We start from the raw sequence: 25,473 nt of genomic DNA, 5'->3' as shown, positions 1-25,473 counted from the left end.
CATCGGGCAAGAGGCGGCGTACACCCTGGACAGGTTGCCAGTCCATCACAGGGCCACACAGAGACAAACAACCACACACACACTAAGGACAATTTAGAGACACCAATTAACCTAACATGCATGTTTTTGGACGGTGGAGGAAGCCGGAGAACCTGGAAAGAACCCACGCATACACGGGAAGAACATGCAAACTCCACACAGAAAGGCCCCAGCTGGGAGTTGAACCTGTAACCCTCTTGCTGTGAGGCAATGGTGCTAACCACCACACCGCCATGCAGCCTCTAACAAAAGCAATAAAGGGAAAAAAACAAAGCAATGATAACCTCATGTGGCTGTCAATAGACTTATTTGTTGGATAACTCATTTATGAGATAAATGCTACTGCTGAATAGGAAATAAATTTGTTTCTAAACTAAAACCTGTCATAACAACTTTAGAGATCCTCCACCTAAACATATATCTGACATTGTGAAACAGTGAACACAAACCCACTTACATTTTCCACATTAACTTTTTGTTTCAGCTCATATTCTCCCAGTTCTAGCAACAAGGGCATTTATGGCAAAAGCATGACAAAGACAGTCCAAAGACAAAGACCTAAGATGATAGTAAAATGTATTTTCAAAAGAATACTTAAAATACTTTAATCTTTGCATCACTGGTGTTTGTTACCTCATTACAAAACAGGCAAAAGTACATATGCAAACTTGTGATTTTGTGATTATGGCTAAAGTTTCCTGAACTTTGCTTTGTTGACAGCAAATATCATGCATAAATAATTAAAGTTATATTTTTATCAAAATGCATGGCAGGTTGCAAAATTTCTTTACAATTTTATGATGAAGACGTTGTCTTCCCTATGAAGATTTCTCTGACAATGGGTGATTCCCAGGTCTTTTTACCTAAATGTTCATCATTGTCCTTTATCGTTCTGTAGTCCATATTCCATGTTTAAGAGAAGGTACAGAGTCTGTATGTAAACATAGGCACTCTAGTTGTAACTGAACATTATTTTGGCCCATTAGACGGGCTATAATAACTTAAGGCAGTACACATGGCAATGAGGCCCACAGGCTCATTAAGCGCTGAGTCAGTCACCATTAAAAGCATCTCACATGGATGCAAAACACATATCCCAGAGATGCTGTCATCAAGATGTATTAGATATGTAACATATAGCCACACCTTCAGAAAATCCTTCTCACAATGGGCAGACAGATATATTACTACGTTCTAACAAGACAAAATAAAGCAACAGAAAGCCCCAAAACACAGTAGCTGTTTAACCCCTCTCAGGCTCAGCTCAACTTGGAGCTCAGATGTGCTTCAGAATCGATGCTGGCATGCTACTGTAATTGTTCTGAGGTGCAACAATTTATTTATTTTTTGTTTTATATGTAACTAAGTTGTTCAAGTTTAGGATGTATGTTAATTAGCAGTTGTAAAATGCAGCCAAACCTTCATAAATCCCTCTAACAATGGGCGACTGAAAAACAAACAAAGTTAGAGTAAAGCCACAGAAAGCCAGAAAACACAAAGTGGTAGAAGGATAAAATTTATATTTACAATATCAACAGCCAGCAAACTATTAGTTGTGTTTAGCACAACTAATAACAACATCAATAAGTAAAAGTACAGGGAAACAGCTACTGGGTAGGACTGCTGCATTGACTGAGCCTTCTTGCCACAAATGGAATGCCAGTGAACAAGCAGAATTTCTAAAAGGTTAATGCACATTGCCTCTTGTAACCAAGCTACACTTTTTAAATACCGTACTTGTACAAACAACCTCTGAAACTGCACATAAACATTTGATATTCTTCCTTGTAAAAAAAAAGATCTATTTTTGCACTTTACAAGTGCTTGTAGAGATTTTCTTTTTTTCACCTTTGGAGAGAACCATGCTAGCTCTTTCTTCTTGCTTCCTGATTTCTTGCTTTTCATAGCATCTTGCTCCATTGTTATTATAAAGACTTGAAGGTGATATCAACTTTACATTTTTATGATCAGCTTGGGAGCAAATAAGTGCAAGTCAGAATCTCAAAATGTGAAGTGTTAGCTTATGAATATTAGCATTTTTCCAAGTTTTCCTTAAGTCAGTATTCACATGCTAAACTGTTTGTACAAAGAAAGAGGTGACTGCTGTAAAGGTTATAACACTGGATCATCCCTTAATGCACAGCTGGAAATTATGAGAATTACATTTTCTGTAGTTTAGTATAAGATACTGTTTGAGATGAGGAAATTCAAACTCAATGGAGGCACTAGATGAAAAGCTGCTCCTTAGATACGTACTCAATTACATGGCAAAGGATCCAATCATCAAAATGTTTAAGTCTAGAAAAGATGTGTTAAACTTACAAACCATTTGATATTACCATCTGTAGACTCAAGCAGCTAGTCTGTCTATAAACCCAACCAGCATTTAATTATTGCACAAAATCTTGATTTGATTCATTTAAGTCCCCCTGGCCTTTGAGTTCATAACATTTCAAAGTGTGTGCACAAAAATATGGCACATATTGAATAATAAACTATTATTTAGAAAAAACAACAGTATGAATTAAAAACAGTTGGTTCTGTGAATGTGCTGAGGGTCTTTAGTGTTAAGTGTCTTTTAGACAGGAGTGCATTTACACACCTTTCTCAGGCTATTTTTAGTCAGTCACTTGTCTTCCTTTCTTTTAGCCTATGAAAGAAGATTTCTTCATTTGTCTTCTTAGTTTTTGCTTTGATTTGGCACAATGTTTCTCTGTCCCCTCACCCACATTTTTGTTCATCCACGTTAGTTAACGCGTCTCCCGTCCACACCACCCTCTACTTCCACCTTTCATTCTTTAGTTTTCAAATCAGCAGAAGGAGATCATTATCCACTTGTAGTCCAAGTCTTTGTCCTTCTATACCTCTATGGTCTTGAAATAGATCCTGGCATATATTGCATCAAGTTGGCTGTGTAAGGCATGGAACGAAGGTCTTTTGGAGGGTTCAGCAGCCCAGCAGTCCATCATAATGCGGTAAATATTCTGAGGACAGCGGGTTGGACACGGCAGGCGAAACCCAGAAGACAAAATATCCAACACTTCCTTATTGCTTTTCCCTGAAGGGGAGGGGTTTGGAAAGATAGGTGGGAAAAAAAGTTGTCTCATTTAGTAATTAAACCTTCTCTTTTTCCAGGCATAAAACAATGCATTCCACAGTACAAGTCAACTAATGCATCATGTCAACCTAAAGGGAAAAGTCAGCTTTACTCACGCAAGTTACAGCAAATGACAATAAACCTACTACATAAAGTAAATAAACATACACAGCACATACACAAATAAACAGTTCCACATAGTACCGTATATAGTTTTACTAATATATACATTGTGTATTATGCCACAAGTTGAGAGGATTTTCTCTTAAATGTATTAATGTGTTTCCAAAAGCAGTACTAAAGTTTATGAAGATCGCCCAAATAGTTGGCATCACTGTAATACTGTGATTATCCAGTAATATGTTTTTGACCAGTATTTTTCCTTTAACTCCCATATAGGTCAGGTCTCTAGGAACATGTTCACTCAGGTACCCATACTGTCAAAATAAGGACGATTCTGTATTACAGTGATGCAGAAAAATTTGCAATTTATTTTTGTTATTTCTAGATTGGACAAATACTTTTTTTTTTCCATGCTTTTCAGTGCTCCAAAAAGCCGCCTTCTGCTTCAAAGTGTTGTAGCATAAGTTCTGCCAAGAATTAGCAAGAGAGATCATATTTCTTCAATTCTTGCTCTGTTTCATTGGCTCTTTATTAAATCCTGAATAGAAATTTAAATCCTTTTCCTCAAACATAAAGCCCTTAATGACCGAGCTTATTCTAATTTTAATAGCCTCATAGTTCCACATTTTGCCAGAACTTTACCCTCAGACTCGAGGCTTACTTTTGTTTCTTAGTTTCAAAAAGCAGAATAGGAGGCAGAGCCCCCACTTTGTGGGACCAGCTCCAAGCTAGGGTTTGGGAGTAAGACACCCTCACTACAGCTGAGATAGGTGTAAAACTTTAATTTTTGATATATATATACATGTAAGGTGGTCTCAAATTACCTTTTACCATCTCTTGAGCTAGGCTGTCACAGGTCTCCTATTTTGGGACCTCTCATAATGCAGTGATCAACTCTCCTCTCTGTTGTCTCTTTACTGTCCATGGATGTATGTATATACCATTATTGCTGTAATTAACCCCCCCCCCCCCCCCCCCCCCCCCCCCTTTCTCATAGCAGGTATCCCTGGCCTAATGTTGTTGCATCTTTGCCCTGTATTCTCAACCCCTAACTAGTCAAGGCAGATGGCCATCCTCCCTGGGTCTGGTTCTATTGGAGGTCTCTTCCCATTAAAAGGAAGTTTTTGTCTTCATTGACATCAGCTGCGTGCTCAAGACAGGGGACTAAATAATTTTCAAGATTAATTAAAATCCATCGATTTCCTTCTTTAACTAACTTTTTATAAATTTGTATTAAATAAATATGATCATATTGAATTTGGTTGAATTGGATTGTTTGAGTCTGTATTAAGTTGTTTTTATTTGACTAGAATTAGATTTTCTGTAACTTCACTTGAACTAAACTAAACTGCGTTAAGAAGACTTCGACTGTCAAATAGCTGTTTAGAAATAAACAGAATTCAAAAAGGTATATTTTTATTTGTTCAAACTTTAAATACTTCCCCTGATTACTAAACAGGCTTTCCCGCTCATATAAAAGGAAGAAAATACAAATACTATACCTTCATAAGGCATTTTGCCACGTGACATCATCTCGTACAGTAGAACCCCAAACGACCATACATCTGATTTTACGGAGAAGCGCTGGTATATCGCTGCCTCAGGAGCTGTCCACCGTACTGGAATTTTTGTGTTTCGACTGGCTGTATAAACATTGTCCTGGAGAGATGGACAATGTTGGGTGAGAGGTTAAGACACTGCCAGATAACACAATGCTGTCTATGAACCTCAACAACTAGCTTTCTCTTCTCCTTGGGACCTGCTTAACTCCACATCGGTTTGCCTGGGCCAAGCCCCAAGCCTCCCCGGCCTATTTGAACATTATCCACAATCTCTGTATGTCTGAGTTGCTTCTGCCTCCTGAGCTGCCATTCTTGGATTTAATTTCCTTCCCTTGGTTGGGTTTGGAACCACCTTACTAACTACCACATCTTTACTTCCAGCTAACAGGAGCTCTGTCCTAACTTTAGTACATTTAAATTCCTTTACTAGACTAGATACTGGGAGCTGGAGTAAGCCTTTCACACACAGCGCCACAGAACATAAACATCTATGAACACCTAGCCACTTCCTAATGTAAAAGCTAACTAATCTTTCCATTTGTTCTGCAACAGATAATGGAATCTCATACACAGACAGTGGCCACATCGACTTAAGAAAATAATACAAACTGCAGACACCACTGCTTCAACTTTCCTAGAAGCCCTGATTTATCTATTCTATCCAGTCCCTCAGCAGCCTCTCTCCAAAACTGCACTGCCTGCTCCCCATCATTCAAGTCTGCCTGGTACAACCTACCTAAATTCTTTACTGACTTTTCTTCATCTATTACAAACATTCTATCACTTAATTTCCCTCTGCTTATTAAGATACTTCTAGACTTAGTAGGTTTGGTTTTCATACCAGCCCACTTTAGATTTTTGTTAAGTCTCTCAAGTATTCTCTTCATGGCACTGTTGTTGTCACCAACGTCATATCATCCATGTAGGCCCTAATTGGTGTAAGGCGCATGCCATCCTGACATCTCTCTCCACTTACAACCCACTTGGAAACCCTAATAATTATCTCCATTGTAATTGCTATTGGAGCAATCATACACCCTGCCATAATGCCTATTTCTGGCCTCTGCCAACCTGTTGTGAAACCTGCTGTACTTAGGCACAGTCTGATACACTACTACAGGCACTCTAAAATAAACGCTTTCCAAATAAGGCTTTGTGGTCTTTTTTCTCAATCTTGGCTATCTGAATCTGATGACAAATCATGCTAGTGTGCTCTAAACACAAGGCAAAAGTTGGTATTCCTGCTGTCTGCATAGTAGTATCTATAAAGCTATTCCTTTCTAAATAAGCTAATCTCTTTGCAACTACTCTACAGAAAATCTTCCCCTCTACATTTAGGAGAGATATCATCCGGAACTGACTCAGGTCCAAGGAGTCTTTCTCCTTTGGAATAAGAACACCTCCTGCCCTACGCAATGCTCTAGGAATGAACTGTTTCTCCCAAACTATTCTTAAGTGCCTCCACAAAAACTTTAGGATATCATGTGCACTTGTATTGTGGCTCTGTACACTTATACACTCATAACTAAAGCACGGTTATCATGTAGGACCTGTGCCATGGGTATTGCATGTTCACGGACACCCACCCATCCACACCCACCCACCCATCCACACACACACACACACACACACACACACACACACACACACACACACACACACACACACACACACACACACACACACACACACACACACTAGTCCAGTAGCATGCTCGCTAAGCAGTTGATGTGTTATCCTGTGGTTTCAGGTCATCTATATCCACAGCTGTGTTGTATGCGATTGCCGCTACTTGTGCTTGTTTTCATTTGTTTGTGTGTTTGTTTTTTCTCTGCTTGTCTGCTTTCAGGTGCTCCTGGAGGCGCTAAGGCTGGATTCCCAACAGAGGCCGTGGATTGTCGTCTGTTTTGTTTTTACAGGTGTAGCAGCTGGTTGTCTGGTTTCGGACAGTGGTTTTCTACCTGCCGTTGGACTGTGGACAACACATCTTTCTTCCCTGATGCATTATAAGGCCTCTAACTGACGTTACTTTCTGCCAGCCACAAGGACAAACCTGGAGTTTATTTCCCTCTAGCCTACCACTTTTATTCTCTCCACCTACGCTCTCTTTGCTCTGAGTACTATTCTGCCCAGCTCTAGCCCTAGAGAATAGGTCTGTGCCCTTATCCTTCACTGAGTCACATCTCCAGCTCATAGCAGTGTTCATTCCAGTGTCAGTTGCCATGTAGTCTGCCTATGAGTCATCTTCCACCTCTGCTCTCGCTGACCCTAAGGGTATTCTCCTTAATTCAGTTGTAGCTTATACTGGTTGTAATAAAGCTGCTAGGTCTCGCTATTGCTACCATGAATTGCTAGTCCATGGCAGCACCTTTGGGGTCTTTGCCTCCTGTCAGCTGTCTTTCCAATCTGTCACATGGTTGTCAGCTGCCCTATTCACAGCAGTCACTAGCAAGGCTAGATTTGGATTCAAGGTAAACAAAAGAAACATGTGGACCAAAAATGGACCAGACTCCATAATTGCCTAATTGAACAATAACTGAATAATTGCCTAAATTCAACAATTAACCTTCTAATACTGGCTCAGTACCTAATGAAGAACCTCCTGATTTATATAATCCCTATGGACCAGTGAGCAGTGCTGACCAACATGTCATTGGGGTCATCAGGTGGGAACAGTATATATTAATGTCTTATAAGTACTGTGGTAATTATACTCTTTACACAGAACCTTTGATTTGCTCTTTGATTAAAGTTGTAGATGCTCTTCATGGGTACATTTTACAATTTTTACTTTTGTTTTATAAGCAATATATGCAAATATGAGTAATGTCACTGTTTAGTTTGATGGAAAGACACAAGTATATGTATAAGCAGATTGCTTCCTATCGAAAAAATTGTAGGTGAATTCTACTACTATTCTCCATTGTGTCCATATAAATGCACATTTTCAAACGCAGTGAAACAATGCTTACCTTAATTATTCGAGCCAGACCAAAATCAGCCACCTTGCAGACCAGATCGTCTCCGACTAAGATATTCCTAGCAGCAAGATCTCTGTGGACGATGTTTCTGTCCTCCAAGTAGGCCATGCCATCTGCAACCTGACTGCCCATGTAGATGAGATGAGCTGATGTAAGCACCTGGCCTTCAGCAGCTGAAAAAAACATCACACACACAAAATCAATACTAGGATGCATTCTTTGGAAGCTCTCTGTTCACGATAACCTAAAAACCTCAACCTTGGAGCAGCTGTAGCAAACGAGCAGTCATCTGCCAATTGGAAGCTCAGTGGTTCAACTCCTGGCTTCCCTTGACCACAAGTGAAAATTACCTTGGGCAAGTCACAATATAGGTGTGTGAATGTATGTGTGTATATATATATATATATATGTATGTACTGTTCAAGTCATACAAACTGAGTTAATTAGAAGCAATTTGGGGTTCCCCCATCAAAGAACACTTTGCTTGGGAAGCAGAAGATTTAACTATGACTTTCCAATTGGTGGATGTTCACATTACCAACCACAGAGCCTCACAGAGCCATTTGAACGATGTCTCTGAGATCTACAACACAGTAAATTTTCAGTAGTGTTTCAGTAAATACTTTTCTCAAAGAAAACAACAAAAAATCTTGACATTTCTAAAAATGTATTTATGTTATGTTTTGTTCTTGTTTTGCGAAATGTTGGGTTTTGCACATTATGGCCACCATACATTTGCCAGTACTTCCAGACAGTAGAGTAGACAGTGACACAAGGCTCACTTTCTTAATTATTATGTATTGCTTTGGTAATTTAAAGTGGCAGACAAACAAGTTTTGAAATTGTATGAATTAATCTCCCTAAACAAATACCATATTTTTAAAAAACAAAAACTTGGTGATTGGCTATGTACTTGGTGATTTGTTATCATCAGAATTACAGCCCCTCATTCCCACAAACTATGAGAGGGTGTGAGATTATTTTCTCTTGTTTAACATAGGTCATTGAGCAACAGTGTTTATTACTCTGTAGATAAGCAAACAGACAGGATAATATAAAAGCAATGGCCCATGAGGAATGCATATTTTGCTATAAATTTTCAAATCAATCATGTGTAGTATTACACCAGTTACAACAGTTGAGGTTCTGAGATCCCTGTAACAATGCAAAAACAATAGATTGTTTCATGTTTTGCATGACTGAGAAGGAAATACGAATTATTGAAAAATACTTCACTCTGTGTTGAGATTGCAGGCTGACATGTTCATATAAGAAGAGAACTCATTCCATGTAGAAAGCAGATACTGTATGTGCAGTAATGACATGCTGACAGACATGCAGCAGGAAGAAACTTTCTACTGGCATAAGAAATATGATTGTCAAAGCATTATTTCTCTCCTTAGCAGAACTTTTAGAGGGAAATTCTGAGATAAGGGCTGAAATCCTCAAATCAAAGAAAAGCTAAATTTACTTTCTTTTTTTTTTTTTGCAAAAGTGTTTTAATATGCAAAAGTTTTTTTGCATATTAAAACAACAGTGGAGCTTCTGCAGCTTTTGGAGAATAATCTTGCATTTAGAAATAAGAAATAAAACACAACAACACACTTGTCGATGAGTAAGTGATTTTCTATGATACAGTACATCTGTTACAATAGATAAGCATGTGGCCTGGGTAAGAAAAGCATCTGATCAACTCTTATCATTCTGGTTCAGGTGTCAGTTAAACTCAGGCATTTCTGCATGTGTTTTTATGCACTCACAGGCAATGTAGGACTTGAGGCTTCCTTTGCTCATAAGTTCAGTCACAATGTAGACAGGCTCTCCTCTCGAACACATGGCCAACAGCTGGATGAGCCTGGGGTGATGGAGGCTCTTTAGAGCCTGAACCTCCTTTACAAACTCATCCTGCTTGGTGTCCTCTGGAGCAATAGGAGGAGAAACAGAAACCATGGTAACTTCAGCTTTTATTGTGCAACCTTGAATGCACTTGTAAAGTGACTCAATTGTCTTTACATCTAGACTCATAACCAGGTTTGTCTTTTTTTGGCCCCCACAAAGACTCTAGCATTTTTCCAAAGTTTCAGCATCTGTGTAATATATATTTTTTTAACGAAACATCTCTCTTTGTCTCTAGAACTCTTGATTAATTAATTCAAAATGGTTTCTAAGCAGTTTTTCTTTTTCAAAAGGCCCATTTCACTTTGTATGAGCCTTTGTGAGTAAAATAATGAATCCTTCCTTTTATATGTCGTTTAAACATCTAGCTGCTTTTACAAAAAAGGCTGTGCAATGCAATTACCAGTCACGTACCAATGATTTCACATTACACACGCCATAGTGTATCATAAAGAAGTGGATGGATTATTTTCTACCTTATAAGTGGCAAAATAGAAAAGAAAACATCTGCTGCCATTAACACATTAAGCTGTAAAACGTAATGTATTAATTAAAAAAAAAAAAAAAACCTTCTAAGATGAGCTTCCTGGAAGTATTTTAGTATACGGGAAGCCTTTAAAAGAACTTCCTAGCTAATTTAAATCTTCTATTTCTATTTTCTTGGCAGCAGTTGCACTGATACATCCATAATATCATAGCATAATATCACATAGATAATATGACGGATGGTAATGCCAAAGAATTTTCTTCTGTGCTGGACATGTTTGGTTTGTGGCAACATATAACAGAACCGACCCACCTTCGAGGTCACACTCTGGACCTGGTCATTTCTAGAGATGTTGATATTTCTTCTGTTGTGGTTATTGATTTGGCCTTGTCTGACCATTTGTGTATTTTATTTGATTTATTGATCACTCAGAATGTTCAAACAACCAGCTTCTCAGTTAAGAAGAGGTACATTAATATGAAAACAAGTGTTTAGTTTAGGGAGGCCATAGCTATGTTACCAACAGTGAGCGCACTGTCGGTTGACAGACTGCTGGATCATTTCAACTTGAAAACTTTGAATGGAAAGAAAGCTGTTGCACCGATAAGAGCACCTTGAGCAAACAGAAAACACCATGAAGAAACACCACAACGGTCAAAAACCCGAAAACAGAATGCAGGAAAGCTGAACATAAGTGGAGGAAAACAAAGCTTGCTGATTAATAAGAATGCCAACAATTCTCTAACTCTGTTTGCTATGGTTTAAAAACTCACAAATCCTCCTAAACAGTTAAACAGAGACCTCCTCTCTACTGAGAAATGTAACGAATTTGCCAACTTTTTTAGACAAAAAATCAAAACAATTAGACAAAACATTCACACCACACAGACCAACAAGAAAACTAATATGTCTCTAAAACCTAGAAATAACTCTGAAGTTATGCCACAATTCAATATTGTTGATTTAAAAATCCTGGAGGAAACAGTCAAAGTTCCTCTGGCCAAAGTGTTAAATGATATCAGGTTGAATACTGATTCTGGTTATGTTTCAGTCCTGGTTCTGTTGGATCTCAGCCCTGCGTTTGATACTGTAGATCACAGAATCCTGTTGCACAGGCTGGAAAACTGGGTTGGACTTTCTGGAGCAGTCCTTAACTGGTTCAGGTCCTATTTAGAAGGCCGGAGTTATTTTGTTACAATTGGCAGCTATGAATCTGAGCGAGTGGCCATGACTTGTGGAGTCCCCCAGGGGTCAGTTCTTGGCCCTCTTCTGTTTAACTTGTATATGCTCACTTTGGGTTAGATATAGCAGAACTTTAACATCAATTATCACAGTTATGCAGACGATACACAATTTTATGTGTCTCTGTCACCAGACGACTGCAGCCCAGCAGACGTACTGTGTCAGTGTCTGGAGGAAATAAAGACCTGGATGAGAGAGAATTTTCTACAATTAAATGAAGCCAAAACTGAGATCATTCTGTTTGGTAGCAAAGAGAAGAGGGTCAGCATTGGTAAATATCTTGAGACTCTGGCCCTTACAATCACTGACCAAGTTCGTAACCTTGGAGTGTTGATAGACTCAGATCTGATTTCAGCAGCCACATCAAAGCTGTTACCAAGGCAGCTTTTTACCAACTCTGAAACATCAACATAATTAAAGGTTTTCTCTCCCAAAAAGACCAAGAGAAACTCATCCATGCATTCATCTCCAGTAGACTCGATTATTGTAATGGTCTTTTAACTGGACTTCCCAAAAAGGGCATTAAACATCTGCAGCTCATCCAGAACACTGCTGCTGGAGAGTTTCAACCAAGACTAAGAGATCTGAACACATCACATCAGTTTTAAAATCTTTACACTGGCTTCCAGTCAGTCTCAGAATAGATTTTAAAAGCCTACTGATGGTTTACAAATCCCAGAACAGTTTAGGCCCAAAATACATCTGTGATATGTTCAGAGAATATAAACCCAGCAGAGCTCTTAGATCCAAGGACTCAGGTGAGCTGGTCCAGTCCAGAGTCCAGACTAAACATGGAGAAGCAGTATTTAGCTGTTATGCTGCAAACAAGTGGAACAAACTGCCAGAGGAGATTAAACTGTCACCAAATTTTTAAATCCAGGTTAAAAACATTGCTTTTCTCATGTGTCTATGCATGCAATCTGCATGCTATCTTTTAATTTATCTAGACTTTTGCTTGTTTTAATTCATTTGAACTATTTTATTTCTTTCTATTTATATTCTTTTACATGTTTTTAATGCTTTTTCTGCTCCCAGCTGTATTGTCCATGTGTGTGCAATGTGCTGACAATGAAAGCATTGGTCTGTAGGTGGTGGTTATGGCCAAGAATTGAAGCAATGCACCAACAAAATTCAAGGAGGTGCGTAGGAAAATAAAACCGACTGTATGGAATACTGGGTTAAATTCTTTGCTCTTTCTTTAACTGTTAAAACTAAAAACTGTCTGAAAAATATAAAACAGTCTGTTTTCTTAGGATAGAAATGGATTCAGTGTAACTTATGGATGTTATGGAGTTTAAACATATGAATTTTTACCTTGTTTCAGCATCTTTATGGCCACTTTCTTGTTCTCTTTGGTCCAGATAGCCTCCCACACTTCTCCAAAGTGTCCTTCTCCCAGTTTCTTGTGAAGTTTGAATTCCTCTCGTGGTCTCTCCCATGGCTCCATATCGAACAGTTCCCGCTGCACAAAGAAACATTGTGATTTTAGACAATACAGTTATGTTTATGTATTTAGTGTCACTGAAGGACTATCTTTTAAGTTGGTTTATCATTTGATTCAGTGATATTTTAAAAAATCCCTATAACGCACAATATAAGGTGCTGACACAGAAAAAAGTCCTGTACTACAGTGTGAAAATGTAAAAGCGGTGTTGTTTCCATGATCCATACATGATTTTAGCAGAGCAGGAAACTATGTTTGATAGATCGACAGGATAAGAATACAACTTGTTTTTCCTTGTACCTCTCTGCTCCCTCCCCCTCCTCCCTGCAGAGAAGGCGATGGTGCACATAGAGGGTCGTAACCACAGTAACTGTAGTGACAATGATTAAGAAAAGGTAGAGGGTCCTCCTGGCTAATTCTTGTTCATCTCAGTCTGGTACACTGGATTCTTGCAAATAGAGACTTCAGGAGGAGCCACATGAACATGATTATCTAAGATTGTCTAATTCGTGTATCACTGTCAGAGCCTGGAGACCGCAAATATGACAGAACCTTTCTTTAAATAAAGTTTGTTTTTAATTGTGGTTTAATCAAATCAGTGAATGAACTGCCAATAAATCACGTTATGCACTTTCCCAAACAAAACTGTTTTTCGATAACAGAACCAGAGGGAGTACAATACAGCCCACAGAACTTAATTTGTATCCTGTCAAGCTTTATTAAAAGATAACCACAAACTCCAGGTATTGTGAACTTTAATGGTCAAATTTGTAGTTCTTCACATTTTCTACATTGTCAAATGAAAATATATTTTGTTTCAGTGCACAGTATTGTTGCTTTTCTTCGTCTGGTTTGATGTAGATGATTTAATTGAATGGGCGTTGTGTGGAATAGGTTAGTGATTAATGGATGAGGAACAAACAAATGTACAATAAGGCTGAAATAAATGGAAAACAAATTCAGAAATTGCATGACAAATTTATTGTCACAAAAAAATCAAGTGGTACAAAACTTTGTTCTATCTATCGAGTGCTTTCATTAAACCAAAGATGAAATAAAGAGCTCAACAGCATAATAAATAAAAAGTAGCAATAATTATAAATATATTTGACACATAATATTGATTTTATATTAAAAGCAAATGTAAAATTTGATCACATTATACACACAGGAAATTGCTAGTTAACATTCCACAGTGGCATCGTAGCATAGTCCTTTTATTTTAGCCAAAACCTCAGCAACACAAAAAGAGAAAAACTTAGTTGAGAAAGGAAAAAACTAACACATAAATGCTTGACCACATCTTCCAAAATCATGTGAAATAAAAGTGAACATCAAAGTTGCTTGCTACATCTCAGCCTTCTCAGTCTAATTAAAGATGACATTTCAATAACCCCTTACAGTAGGCTTTACTACCATCCACCAGGCACTTTACTGGGCTTTTAAAAAGCAGATCAATCTACTTACTGTTTAAAAAAAATATTCTGACAGCAGAATCAGATAAAGGACCAGAAAAAAACTCCAGGCCTGAAAATACAATCTTGATCACATAAAAATCACTGAATCACCCTTTAAATGTCAGAACATTTAAATACCTCAATCTATTATTCTTAAGTTTTTGAAGTCATAAATAATCAACCTTTAGAATTTCAATATAGCTGCAAAAAAAGCTTTAATTAAAATGTTCAGTTATGAGAGGAACCATTTAATAAAGCACATGTGAGTAATTACGGTATTTCTCATCAATCTGAGAAGAAAAACGTGTTTCTGCAGCTCATTGATGATGGTTAGAAAACAGAGAAATGGTGTAGTTTTAACAAATTCATTGACTAGAATGTTGAAATATTTCAAAGTGCTGAGGGTCATGAAACGTGAATAACATGGGAAAGTCAATTCTTCAACACATTTATAGATTGATCAAGGCACTTATAGTTTCTCAATTCTACTCAAATCTATAAAAGCTATCAAACTGATTTTTAACAATGTTAATGAAATAAAAAGGACAATTATTGAAATCGAAACATAAATGTGACAGTGCACGGTCTATTTACATGTTGATCAAGAAAATATAAAAGGGAGTATAAAATTCAGATACAGTGTTATCACTATTTGACAAGATTAACCTGATTTTTTCCTTTTCTATGACTATGCTTATACTTTAGTTAGAACATACTGAGTTATTAGTGCAATGGGTGTGGATGATAATCTGGCATGTGTTGTGTGTCAACATTCTAGTCTTTCAGAAGCTGCCAAACCTGCTCAGGACGTTCACAGATGCAAAGTCACAGAAAGAAATTCCAGCCAAGCTATTAAAATACAACAACATATGGAATGTGAGCTTTACATCTAGTTACACAATAGGCTGACAGTCAGGCTGACAATCAGCTGTTGCACACAGCTGATCTCGCAATTATAAAAACGGTCAAAAGACAAGGATTTAGCCTTTGGTGAGTGCATTGTCTTTATGTATTAAATTTGCATTTTTGCATTTTCTTGTATCCATGTTTACCTATGCAGTATGCATGTATGTATGTGTTTCTGCTTCAGTGTGTCCATGGCCTCAGACTCACAGCCTCTGCTGGAATGGAAGACAGAAGAGGACGCAATCACTGATTGACCTTTATATAAGAATATGGTGTTTCTAAAACTTTTTTTTATCCATTCAGGAGACTCTTTAAGGTTAATGCTTAAATGTCCATTAACATTTCTTACACATAACATATATAATGGTGACGTGGATAGTAACAATGTTGATAGTTTCCCATTTCACAGACAAAAGCCTGCAGATATTGAAAAAGTCTGGTGAGCTCTGCCTTGTTGATTCCCGTAGAGCCCTAACTGATGAGCCATGAAAAAAAGAATACGGCTTGTTGGGGGTTTAATTTAAGCTGCAGTGCAGAGATAGAATGTCCAATTACAGCATCCTAATATGAATTAATCCAAAACTGCTTTAAATATTGAATTCCCTGATTAATTAGACTTGTGACATATTAGTATCCTATCAATTCAAGTACATAAAGCATGAGACATCACTCATTAAATGTACACTCTGCTATAACAATAAAAAGAATAATTGAAGAATTTTGTTTATTTTTTGTTCAGATTCCTGCAGCAAAGACAAATGCTGCTCATAATAAAGAGGAACAGGAACATTGTTCAGGAAACAGGAGGTTTTCAGTCCAGAATTTAAAACGTCAAATATTCAAAAGTTAAATTATTAGCATCAGTGGTCATCACTGGCTGCTGGTTTTAATGCCTTTCATAAGCACTCCTGCAGATAATCATCTTTAAATCAGCTGAATCTGCTGTCCTGCATGTGGACATGTGAAGTAGCCACAAGCTAGAGGTTAGATTTTCAAACAATCAATGGTCGCTGTGTGTCTCAATCAAAGGGAGGTTACTCACATTTTTTTGGCTTTCACTAAACTTTTGAATCACTATCTGCTACAAAGTAAAGATTATAAAAAAATATGCAGTTTTTAAATTCCAACCACACTGAAACAAAACAAATTGGTATAATGCATCATATCATGAGTTATGATTTCAAGATGGGGTTTTATTTGACACAAAAGCATATTCAGGCAAAAAGGATTTGTTTTCGAGTGAGCTTTAAGCCTTATGACTTATACCATGGCCAGAAAAATCACGTTCTTTAGTATCTACAGGACATAGACATGACAGATTATAAAGTCGGTGTAAGCAGATATGTGCTTTCATTAGTGGATAGCTGGAACTCCTTCAAACAGACGAGTAACAATTTGCAGAAATAAAGATGCCTTTACGTCTGATTATGTAACTTATTAGATTTACTGTTTTTTTTTTTACATAAAAGGATTCTCTTGGTTCACAGCTTGCTTTATAATGGAAGGTGTTCAAAAGAGCAGCAGGACAGTTTTTCGATTGTGTAAAAATGTCTGTTAAGTCACTGGATCAAGTTACATGTGAGTAAAACTCATAATAAAAATAACAGCTGTCTTATCCTGGCAAGAGAGGAGCCCCAGGCTGACCACCCTACAAATTTCAACTATATTATATGAAATTAGTAGGGCCAGGACGCGATTAAAAAATCAATCTGATTAATTAGAGGCTTTGTAATTAATTAATTGAAATTGTAAATCGCATTTTTAATCGCACATAAATATTTGACCTGAGAACAGTGAGAATAATTTTTTTCACATGGATTTTAGTTTACCATTGAATAATGACTGAATACATAAGCTTAAGCAACAAAATGTTGTTTATTTTTTCTGAAGGTGGTACTTAACCAACCGTGCTCTTATCGACGCTTCCATCCATCCATCCGTACGGTTTTTTTATGCCTTTTAATGAACAGGACAGATAAAAAGAGACAGAATGCAGAGAGAGGGGGAATGACACGCAGTAAAAGACCGTTCGGTGCGGGATTCGAATCAGGGCTGACTGCAGCCTCTCTACACAGGGCGCCCGCACAACCCGTTAGCTACCGACCATCCCATCCGTCTGTTTTTTAAAACAAAATTTCCCAACCAAAGCGGTCTCATCAGCTTCTTCGTTGTTTGACTATTGTTCACTGTGGTTTGTTGTTGTCTGAAGTCATGAACGTTAGTTGGTGCTCCAGTATAATTGGTATGCCTGAAACTCATCCAGTGAGAAACGTTCCGCGGTGCAAAAATAAGTACGATTAAAATGCGTAAATTTTTTCAACATTTTGATTTTTGTATAATTAATTCATCTTAATTAATGCGTTAAAGGTCCAGCTCTAGAAAATAGTCATGAAACATCTAACATTAATAGCATCATTGACCTGTGAAAGCAACAGCATTGGTCACTTTTCTGTCAATGTTCCTCACAATTTATTCAAACATGTCCGTGCACGTGACAGTGCCATTTTACATGGTTGGACGGTATATCGTATGAAGTATATCACTACAGTAATAATAAAGTCACAGTTTTTTTTGTCACGTCATGTCATGGTCATGTTAGTGTGCAAAGTGTGCAGTAGTTGTGTAAAACAGTAATGGAGGATGGACACTACTTAAATTGTTTAAACTCTGTAAGTTTAAGCTTCCTGAACAGTTGGTGTTACTAAAAAGCGGTATGATAGACACCTTATTCATGAGGATTTAATTGGAACACTGTAATAACACAGTTGCCATCAACTCAAGACAAAAGGTGATCATTTATTTCACTTAACGTAATGTCCACAGTCACAGCTGTATGCGAAGTCGCACCATTGTTCTTCTAGAGTTCCAGCTTTCTCATAACAATATGCTGTTTTGCTAGAAAAGTTTTAATTAAACTAATATGCATTGTTTATAATAAAATAGTTTTGTGACTTATAATCAGACAGTTAATAGATGCTTCATCTTTTGCTCAAATGCTTTTGAACAGTTTCCCATTATTAATATGGCTCTGAAACTAAGAAAAATGGTTCTGTAGCTAAATATTGTAGGTCAAACCATGGAGGGGGAATATTTGGATGGCAATATTATTTATAATAAAGGAATCTGTTGTATCCCTGTATGAAATACTACTGCACTGTGTACCCATGCAGTTACTGCTGCATTTAGCAGCTGTACATTTTTGAAAGTGATACATTTATGTAATTGGTTCCAAAGTGGTCAGATTACCATCTCAAAATGTTACAGAATGGCACCATACATCACACAGACAAATTCTGTTGCAATAAGATTCATGAGAAGCAGTATGTGTCTCAGAGGAACCCCCAATGGAATCTGCTGGCCTCGGTACTCATCACTTTTCAGGCGAGTGAGTAGCCGCTTTTTTCCTCAAAGCCAACTGTAAGTCGGCATTAACTACTCTGGGTTTATATGAACAGCAACAGGAAATTACACCTTTTTGGTGAACAACATTTTTTTCCATGTCTGTCAGGGGAACTCTGGTATTTTTAAACCTAGACCTTATTTCTGGCATGAAATACGTTAATCTACTCACCGAGAACAGTTTGGCGAAAGTCGGCGTCCTTCGAAAGCTATTTAGAAAACTCGCACAGTAGCCACATAACAGCAGATATGAGATAACAGAGCTATAGTACACATTTGTTCATTCATTCTTCTTAAAGTATTGGTGAAATAAAGACAGTTAATGCCTTATTTAGAGGCTGCATGTTCCTACCCTGTTCTCTCCGTTATATGGATATAGGCCGATTGCAAGTTTTTTAAATAGCTTCCCGAAGGATGCCAACTTTTGCCAAATTGTTCTCGGTGAGTAGATAAACGTATTTCATGCCAGAAATAAGGTCTAGGTTTAAAAATACCGGAGTTCTCCTTTAACTTCACAGATGTTTGGTTTGCTGTTTTGTTAGAATGGAAAAAATAAAAACTTTCTTGTCCTACCTGCTGGGCACAGGGTTCAATCAACTCCACACCCAGGCTGCGAGGGTTTCTCTGGTAGTAGGAGATCAGCTCTCCCAGTGTGGCAAAGGAGATCTTTTCTGAGACAAAGTATGCTCCAATAGTGGACCGCTGGATCCTGAAGTGGTAAACTTTCCCATCACTTCGGACTGTAAAAGGGTAATGAGAGTTTCTGTGGTCACATGTTATACATTTACATCTTCTTTCTCTTGCCACAACAGATGCAATTTAATATGCCAACAGTACTTAAGTAGTCTTCAGTTGCTGCAGATTATTGCACAAACTGAACTGCACTGTTTCCATATGGAACCAAGAACATAGTCAGAATGCTGTGCTTTTGTCTGTTCAACCTGTCCAAACCCACAGTATTTCCCACAGTACAGTCTGAGCCAAAGACAATCAAACCTGTCACTGGAACCAGTTACAACACAGTCTGCAATCAATGCTCCATCTTGACCGTTAGGACTTCAGTTTATAATGAAAAAGTTGAGGAGAGGGGAAGCTTTAACTGTGATATCATTGTGGAGGATGCTGCTGTTAAGTGGTAGTAAATTAAGCACAAAATTGTTCCTGATTTCTAACTTTGCCACACAGATTGATTCAAGTATGGGAACCCTTTTTCAGTACTGCTGAAAATAGTAGGTTTTGCTCAAAGTTAGTGTTAAAAGTGTACAATAATCTGGTATCTTATTCATATGATAACCCATATATTTGATTATCATTGCACCACTGGTAGTTGTGAAGCTTTTTGTAATTTGTAAGCCAAAAGTGATGTTATTGTTAAGTACCTGTGGACATTTAGTTGATATGTTTATAGGTATAATTAGTGTAGGCAAACAGACAGAATGTAGATACTAAATAGTTAAATGTTCATTAAGTCCTGGAATTGTGTATCTCATTGGCATATATCTGTCATAAGCCACCCCTTTTGCAGAGTAAAACATATTTACATCAGCCAGTAAAAGATTTTTGATTGGGCCTGTTTAAATTAGACTTAAATTAATTGTTATTGTTATAATAAAACAATGAATAACTATTTAATAACTCTCTTTGGAAGTAAATACAAATAAAGAATTTTAGATTAAAAATGTGTGACTGTAGGAGGTTTATAACACACACAATAAGGGTGGTATTTTACAAAAGTAACATCTTTCCACCTACAGCTCAAGCAGCCGAAACCAAAGGACCAGATTATATTTTTGGCAACCCAAAATAACTCTAAGAGTTTATAACTGAACTGAAAAATTTGAAACCATTTATAACTGTATAAATTACAGTTTACCGAGTCTTAACGTGGACAATAGAGGAATAAATAAACAGTTGGATGGGCATGTGGGGGCACTTACCAGAGATCGTGTACTCATCACTGTGACTCTCACTGATGCGAACCAGAAATGAGCCATCTTTGTTTTGGGATGCGAGCAGCAACTTCTCAGCTTTCACACGGTTTATGTTGCCATAGTACCACCTGCACAGAGAGTAGAAAGACACGCAGACATGACGGAGCAGGACAGATGATGTCAGAGTGAATAAACAGACAATAAACCAAACAATGGAACTCAAAGACATGTCACCGAAATGAATGAAAACAGTAAAGAGGCAGTAATGAATGAATGAATGAGTCAATGTACAGGCAGACAAAGAGAAGAAAGACAGACAAGCAGAAAATAATAATGTGTTCCATGCATAGGCCGGAACACACAAATGCAAAACATAAGATACAAATGAGCACAAACACACAAAAAGACCACATTTTGCACAATGCAAGCTGACAAAGAGTGAAGGAGATAAACATGGGTTTTATTCACTAATCCAGTCAGTTCTAACAATGGCAACAGTTCCAAACATTTAAAGTACACACTGTCCTGCTGAATGTTGTACATAAGAGGATGCCTCTCAACCAGAGTAGAACATAGGATACTGGAGCGTTACAGTGCTGGCGAGTCCAGCAGCTTTACCCAGATTTGAGAAACTGGCCTGTATTTACATCAGGTATCAGGGAGGATGGGACCTCTCTCCATGACACAAACAAGTAACTCATCAGGGGCACACAAGAGTGAAGAGATCAACAGTAGTCTTATAATCAAAAGTTTATTAGAATCTACCATCATTGTATGCTACTGTCTAGATATAATAAGTAAATAATGAATGTTATGCTCCTGAAGAACGCTCTTTTTCACATGTCAGCTGTATCAAATCTAAGATGATGTACTCACATGGTCTCTTTGCTGTAGTGTTAGAAACTTTTATTTATAGTAGTGAGTAGAGCAATGACCCACTTTCCTCAAACATATCACTGAAACTGAGAATGAGGACATCTCCTAGTATGGCGTTTGTCTCAGTCATCAGAATGTCATTGATTCATTATTAGAATACTTTTTGATTGAAAAGTCACCCAAATGAGTAAAAAAAAAACTTAGATTAGTGCATATTTGTGCCATTTTAAACCACATAAAAGATGAATTCCATTGCATTCTTAAGCAGTTTAGTGTACAGTAGAAAAGACGTGCATCTGTATAAGGACAGAGGACATATATCAACCAATGGCACTACAGGAGCAGCAAAAAGTAAAGTCACTATTCAGAACAAACAGTGTTTGTACTAGAACCCAGATTCTTTTTTCTTTTGAGTTGAATTTAAAAAAGCTCAAACTCATCTGAATCATGTCAAGTTTTTTTCTAGAACAGCTTCTGAAATATTGTTTTGATGTCCGAGATAAACATCATGCAGTGGTGGGATTGTGTCTTAGAGGTGTGACTGTTACATGTGCAGTGAATGTTGGGTCAGCAACATGAGCTCCAATCAGCCTTTGAGAGAGTGCTCTGCTGAAACATGATGACCTCCTGCAGGCTGAATGAATAATAGAGGACCTGCAGCTGCAGGACATTGAAAACATAAAGGCTCTCAGCTACATTTAGGCACTTCTTAGTTTTGCAACAGCAGAAGTAAAGATTTCTGTTCAGTTTTGTTTAAAAGCCAGGATGATATTAATCATTGTTATGTACTCAGACCTTCTGAAGGTTTAGTTTTTGTTGTTGTCCTTTGAGTATGGTATTTTTAAAGTAAGGATCAATCAATTAATTGATCAACAGCTGAACATGTAAAACATTCAACAACCAAAACCTTCACCAGTTCAACGTATAAGTTCAAAATACTCCAAGTCCTCTTAAGACTTTGGGATATTATGACTGGCACCACTTGCTGAAAACAACTGATTAAATTGCCTTAGATAACTACCTTTTGGGCTTGAGCAGCAACTCAGAATATGACAAACACAGCCAAAACCAAAAGTGTAACCTCATGTGCTGCCTTTCAAACATCTCATTAATCTCTCCATCTTGGATAAACGGATCAAATTGTTTTCCTAGTCCCTTTATTTATGTGATTCTTTTGAACTGATGAAGGTGCATTGTTCACTGTCTCTGTCATTGTCAAGATAAGAACTTCTTGACTATGACAGAGACATTCATGCATGTTGCCATGCAAGACAGTCTTGTGGTGACAGAGAACTTATGAGCAGATAGAACAAGGCACATGAGAGGTGCTTGCTCTGTTAAAACGTTAACACACCAAACACCAAGCGGCTGTTTGCTGTCGTAATAAGGCTTAAAATGTGGTATATTGGAACTTAAATGCTTACATTAAGGGATCTGGAGACCTAATTAATAATAATCTAAAGCTACAGTTGACACATTCAACAGCTCGTTATAAACTGACCAACAGTCCAACAAGGAAAGTAAAAACTTTCACAACTATGAAGAAGAGACCAGAAATATTGTTACACATTTGATCGTTAAAGTAGTTTTCTATTGATCACATTTGATCAATATCAAAATCAACTGTGAAACTAAACCAAAAACTTGTTGTTTTGGAAATCTTTTCACAAGAAAATTTTTGCTTTAATATTCCATATTGACAAATTGCATCTGGACATATTTGTGGAAATTGAGACATTCAAAGACTTTAAATTCTGATTAAGTCACGCAAGGTAATTTAATACCATTTCCCATAAACATTTCTGCTTATAGCTGACTGAGAGGATATTTTCAGAGCAAATTTGTCCTCTCTATCCGCCCCACTTTAGATCTGAAACTAAGGATAGGATTCATTATGAATTTGAATTTGAATTTTTGTCATCCAAACGTCAACGAAACGTCAGTGAAAAGTACTCAAGACAGTTTGTAGGAACATATAATGACATATAATGACATATTTGAACATTTTGTTTAGTCAAAACAGTCCTAAGTGCAAAGATGTTCAGTTAAATATTCCAAACCCCAAGTTTCAGATTCTCTTTCAGAAAGGCTGAAACCTGTGAAGTTTCCTATAAAAAAACTGGACTTATCCCACCTGCTTTACAATATGTACACTAAAACAATTCAGACTTATTTACACACTCATTTCTGAATTGAACATTGGTTCATTTGTTTTGACTATGTTTAAACCTTGTAAGCCACTCGTTTAGGCACCAAATGTAGGACAAAACAAAGAAGATTTCTCTCAAACCTTTAGCCTTTTTTAGGATTCAAAATACATCAAAACGTCTGGTCATATAGAAGCATTTCTCCCTAAATGTATCTGACATGTAGTTCAACTGTAGTGTCTTTATCTGGCAGCCTGTGTTTCCAGCGCGTCTCAGATGACTTGACTCGATGCAGTTTCTGTTTGTAGTATCGTTATGTGGACTGTCCGTTTGGACTGAACCACCACCAAGTAAACGTCTAGTTTGCACATCAGCCCCCCCCCCCCCAAAAAAATAATGATTAAAAAAAAAAAATCAGGTGACAAACAGGAAACAAATGTCTTAAGGATGAGAGAACCATTCTGAACACTCACTTGTGTTTGGCGAACTCGTCCTGCAGCAGAGCCACGTAATTAGCCGGTATCAGTCCGGACTCCAGAGACCCAGTGAGCTTCTTGGCCAGCACGTACTGCCCTCTCTTCTCGATCACCGACAGTTTGTCCCCCTCCTTTACCGTCAGCTCCTCGTCGCTTCGGGCCTCGAAGTCAAATAGTGCTGCGTACAGCTGCACCGGGCGTTTCTTCGGCGACGGGATCCGGATATCGCCAGACACCGTGCGGATCTCCGACGCCTGGGCTGCCGGGTTGGCGATGACATGGTTGTGGTTGGGGACGCTTGGGTAGCGGACGTCAGTCCAAATCCAGTTCCAAAGCCGACTTAAACACGGCATACAGGAGCGACAGCAATTCTCCATCCCGGGACATGAAGGAGCGCGACTGCGCCTTTATTGTTATTGTAGCACCGGTAAGTAAGATGCGTTTTAGGCTTTGTTAGAACACCGAATATGGTCTGTCACAGCCTACAGTCACCAGCCTTTCAGTCCTCCGGGATACCTTTCTGCCTCCGCCGTCAAACATAGTGAACCGCCCGCACTGGTTGGGAAGATAAGCCGGAGGAACCGGTTTTTTCTGTTGAGATCATGGATCTGAGCGCCGTACCTGCAGTGCGCACGGTGGCTGTGGGAATGCGGAAACAAGCCGGATCGGCTCCTGCCAGGACTCGGTGGTTCGACCCTGTATGAACCGTGAGTGAGTGCATGACCGAAAAAATGCTAATCCATTATAATCTGATGTGGCCCAGAGAAGCGTTGCAGTTGATGATGGTCATGTGTAAAACCACGAGGGAAAGGTGAAGGTGAGGCGGCAGCCGGACGGGACGTGAACATTTTGGGTTTGGCGCTCCGCACAACGTCCAGCTTCACACACCTGCGCACAGTGCGCAGCCGACTGACTGGGAGGAGGATAAATGTGTATGCGACAGCAAGGTTGGGGGTTGGGGGGCGGCCCGGTCCTATCCTGGGGAATAACAACAATATTAAAGCCTCAGTGGAAAATCAACCTTCAATTTATTTGATGATAATTAAAGCAACATTTTTCTGGATCCAGCTCCTGGCGTAGACACATTTTGTGCTTTCTGATGTTCGATAGTACTAGTCAAGCATTTTATTCGAAGGCTGTTGGTCTACACAACAAACAACTCAAATAAGTTTCTTTCTTTCTTTCTTTTGATGATTTGATATTGAACCAGTTATGAAATAATCATTTTACTGTATGTGGTCCATCTATCAGCCTGTCCCATCTGCCATGAAGGCAGAGGCAGACAGGTACACCCTGGACAGGTCACCGGTCCTCTCGAAGGCCAACACTGAGACAAAGAACCAGCACACACGCACCCTTTGGGCCCCTTTAGAATGATCAATTAACTTAACATGTAATAACAGCCCGCTG

The 25,473-nt window shown here is 38.2% G+C and overlaps 1 protein-coding gene across 1 annotated transcript; it reads right to left on the bottom strand.

Moving 5' to 3' along the window:
• Positions 1–628: 628 nt before the first annotated feature.
• LOC140271299 (tyrosine-protein kinase Srms-like) lies at positions 629–24,944 on the bottom strand. Its single transcript, XM_072366457.1, has 8 exons — positions 24,061–24,944; positions 20,571–20,692; positions 19,207–19,373; positions 12,742–12,889; positions 9,563–9,721; positions 7,794–7,975; positions 4,762–4,918; positions 629–3,097 (listed from the first exon to the last, which is right to left on the bottom strand). The coding sequence occupies exons 1-8, from the start codon at positions 24,438–24,440 to the stop codon at positions 2,898–2,900; spliced, it is 1,515 nt and encodes a 504-aa protein (XP_072222558.1). The 5' UTR covers positions 24,441–24,944; the 3' UTR covers positions 629–2,897.
• Between the last annotated feature and the right edge of the window lie 529 nt (positions 24,945–25,473).

This window comes from Leuresthes tenuis, unplaced genomic scaffold (genome assembly GCF_036924035.1).
Source record: "Leuresthes tenuis unplaced genomic scaffold, fLeuTen1.0.hap1 SCAF_16, whole genome shotgun sequence".
NCBI lineage: Eukaryota > Metazoa > Chordata > Actinopteri > Atheriniformes > Atherinopsidae > Leuresthes > Leuresthes tenuis.
Note: the sequence above shows the minus strand (reverse complement) of the source record. Positions and strands in the feature narration are given on the sequence as shown.

Excerpts from the sequence above, each read along its gene's own strand:
- LOC140271299 (XM_072366457.1), bottom strand. The coding sequence starts at position 24,440 with ATGGAGAATTGCTGTCGCTCCTGTATGCCGTGTTTAAGTCGGCTTTGG. Across the intron at positions 20,693-24,060 it reads GACGAGTTCGCCAAACACAA|GTGGTACTATGGCAACATAA; the intron begins GTGAGTGTTCAG and ends CTCTCTGTGCAG. Across the intron at positions 19,374-20,570 it reads TGATGAGTACACGATCTCTG|TCCGAAGTGATGGGAAAGTT; the intron begins GTAAGTGCCCCC and ends ACCCTTTTACAG.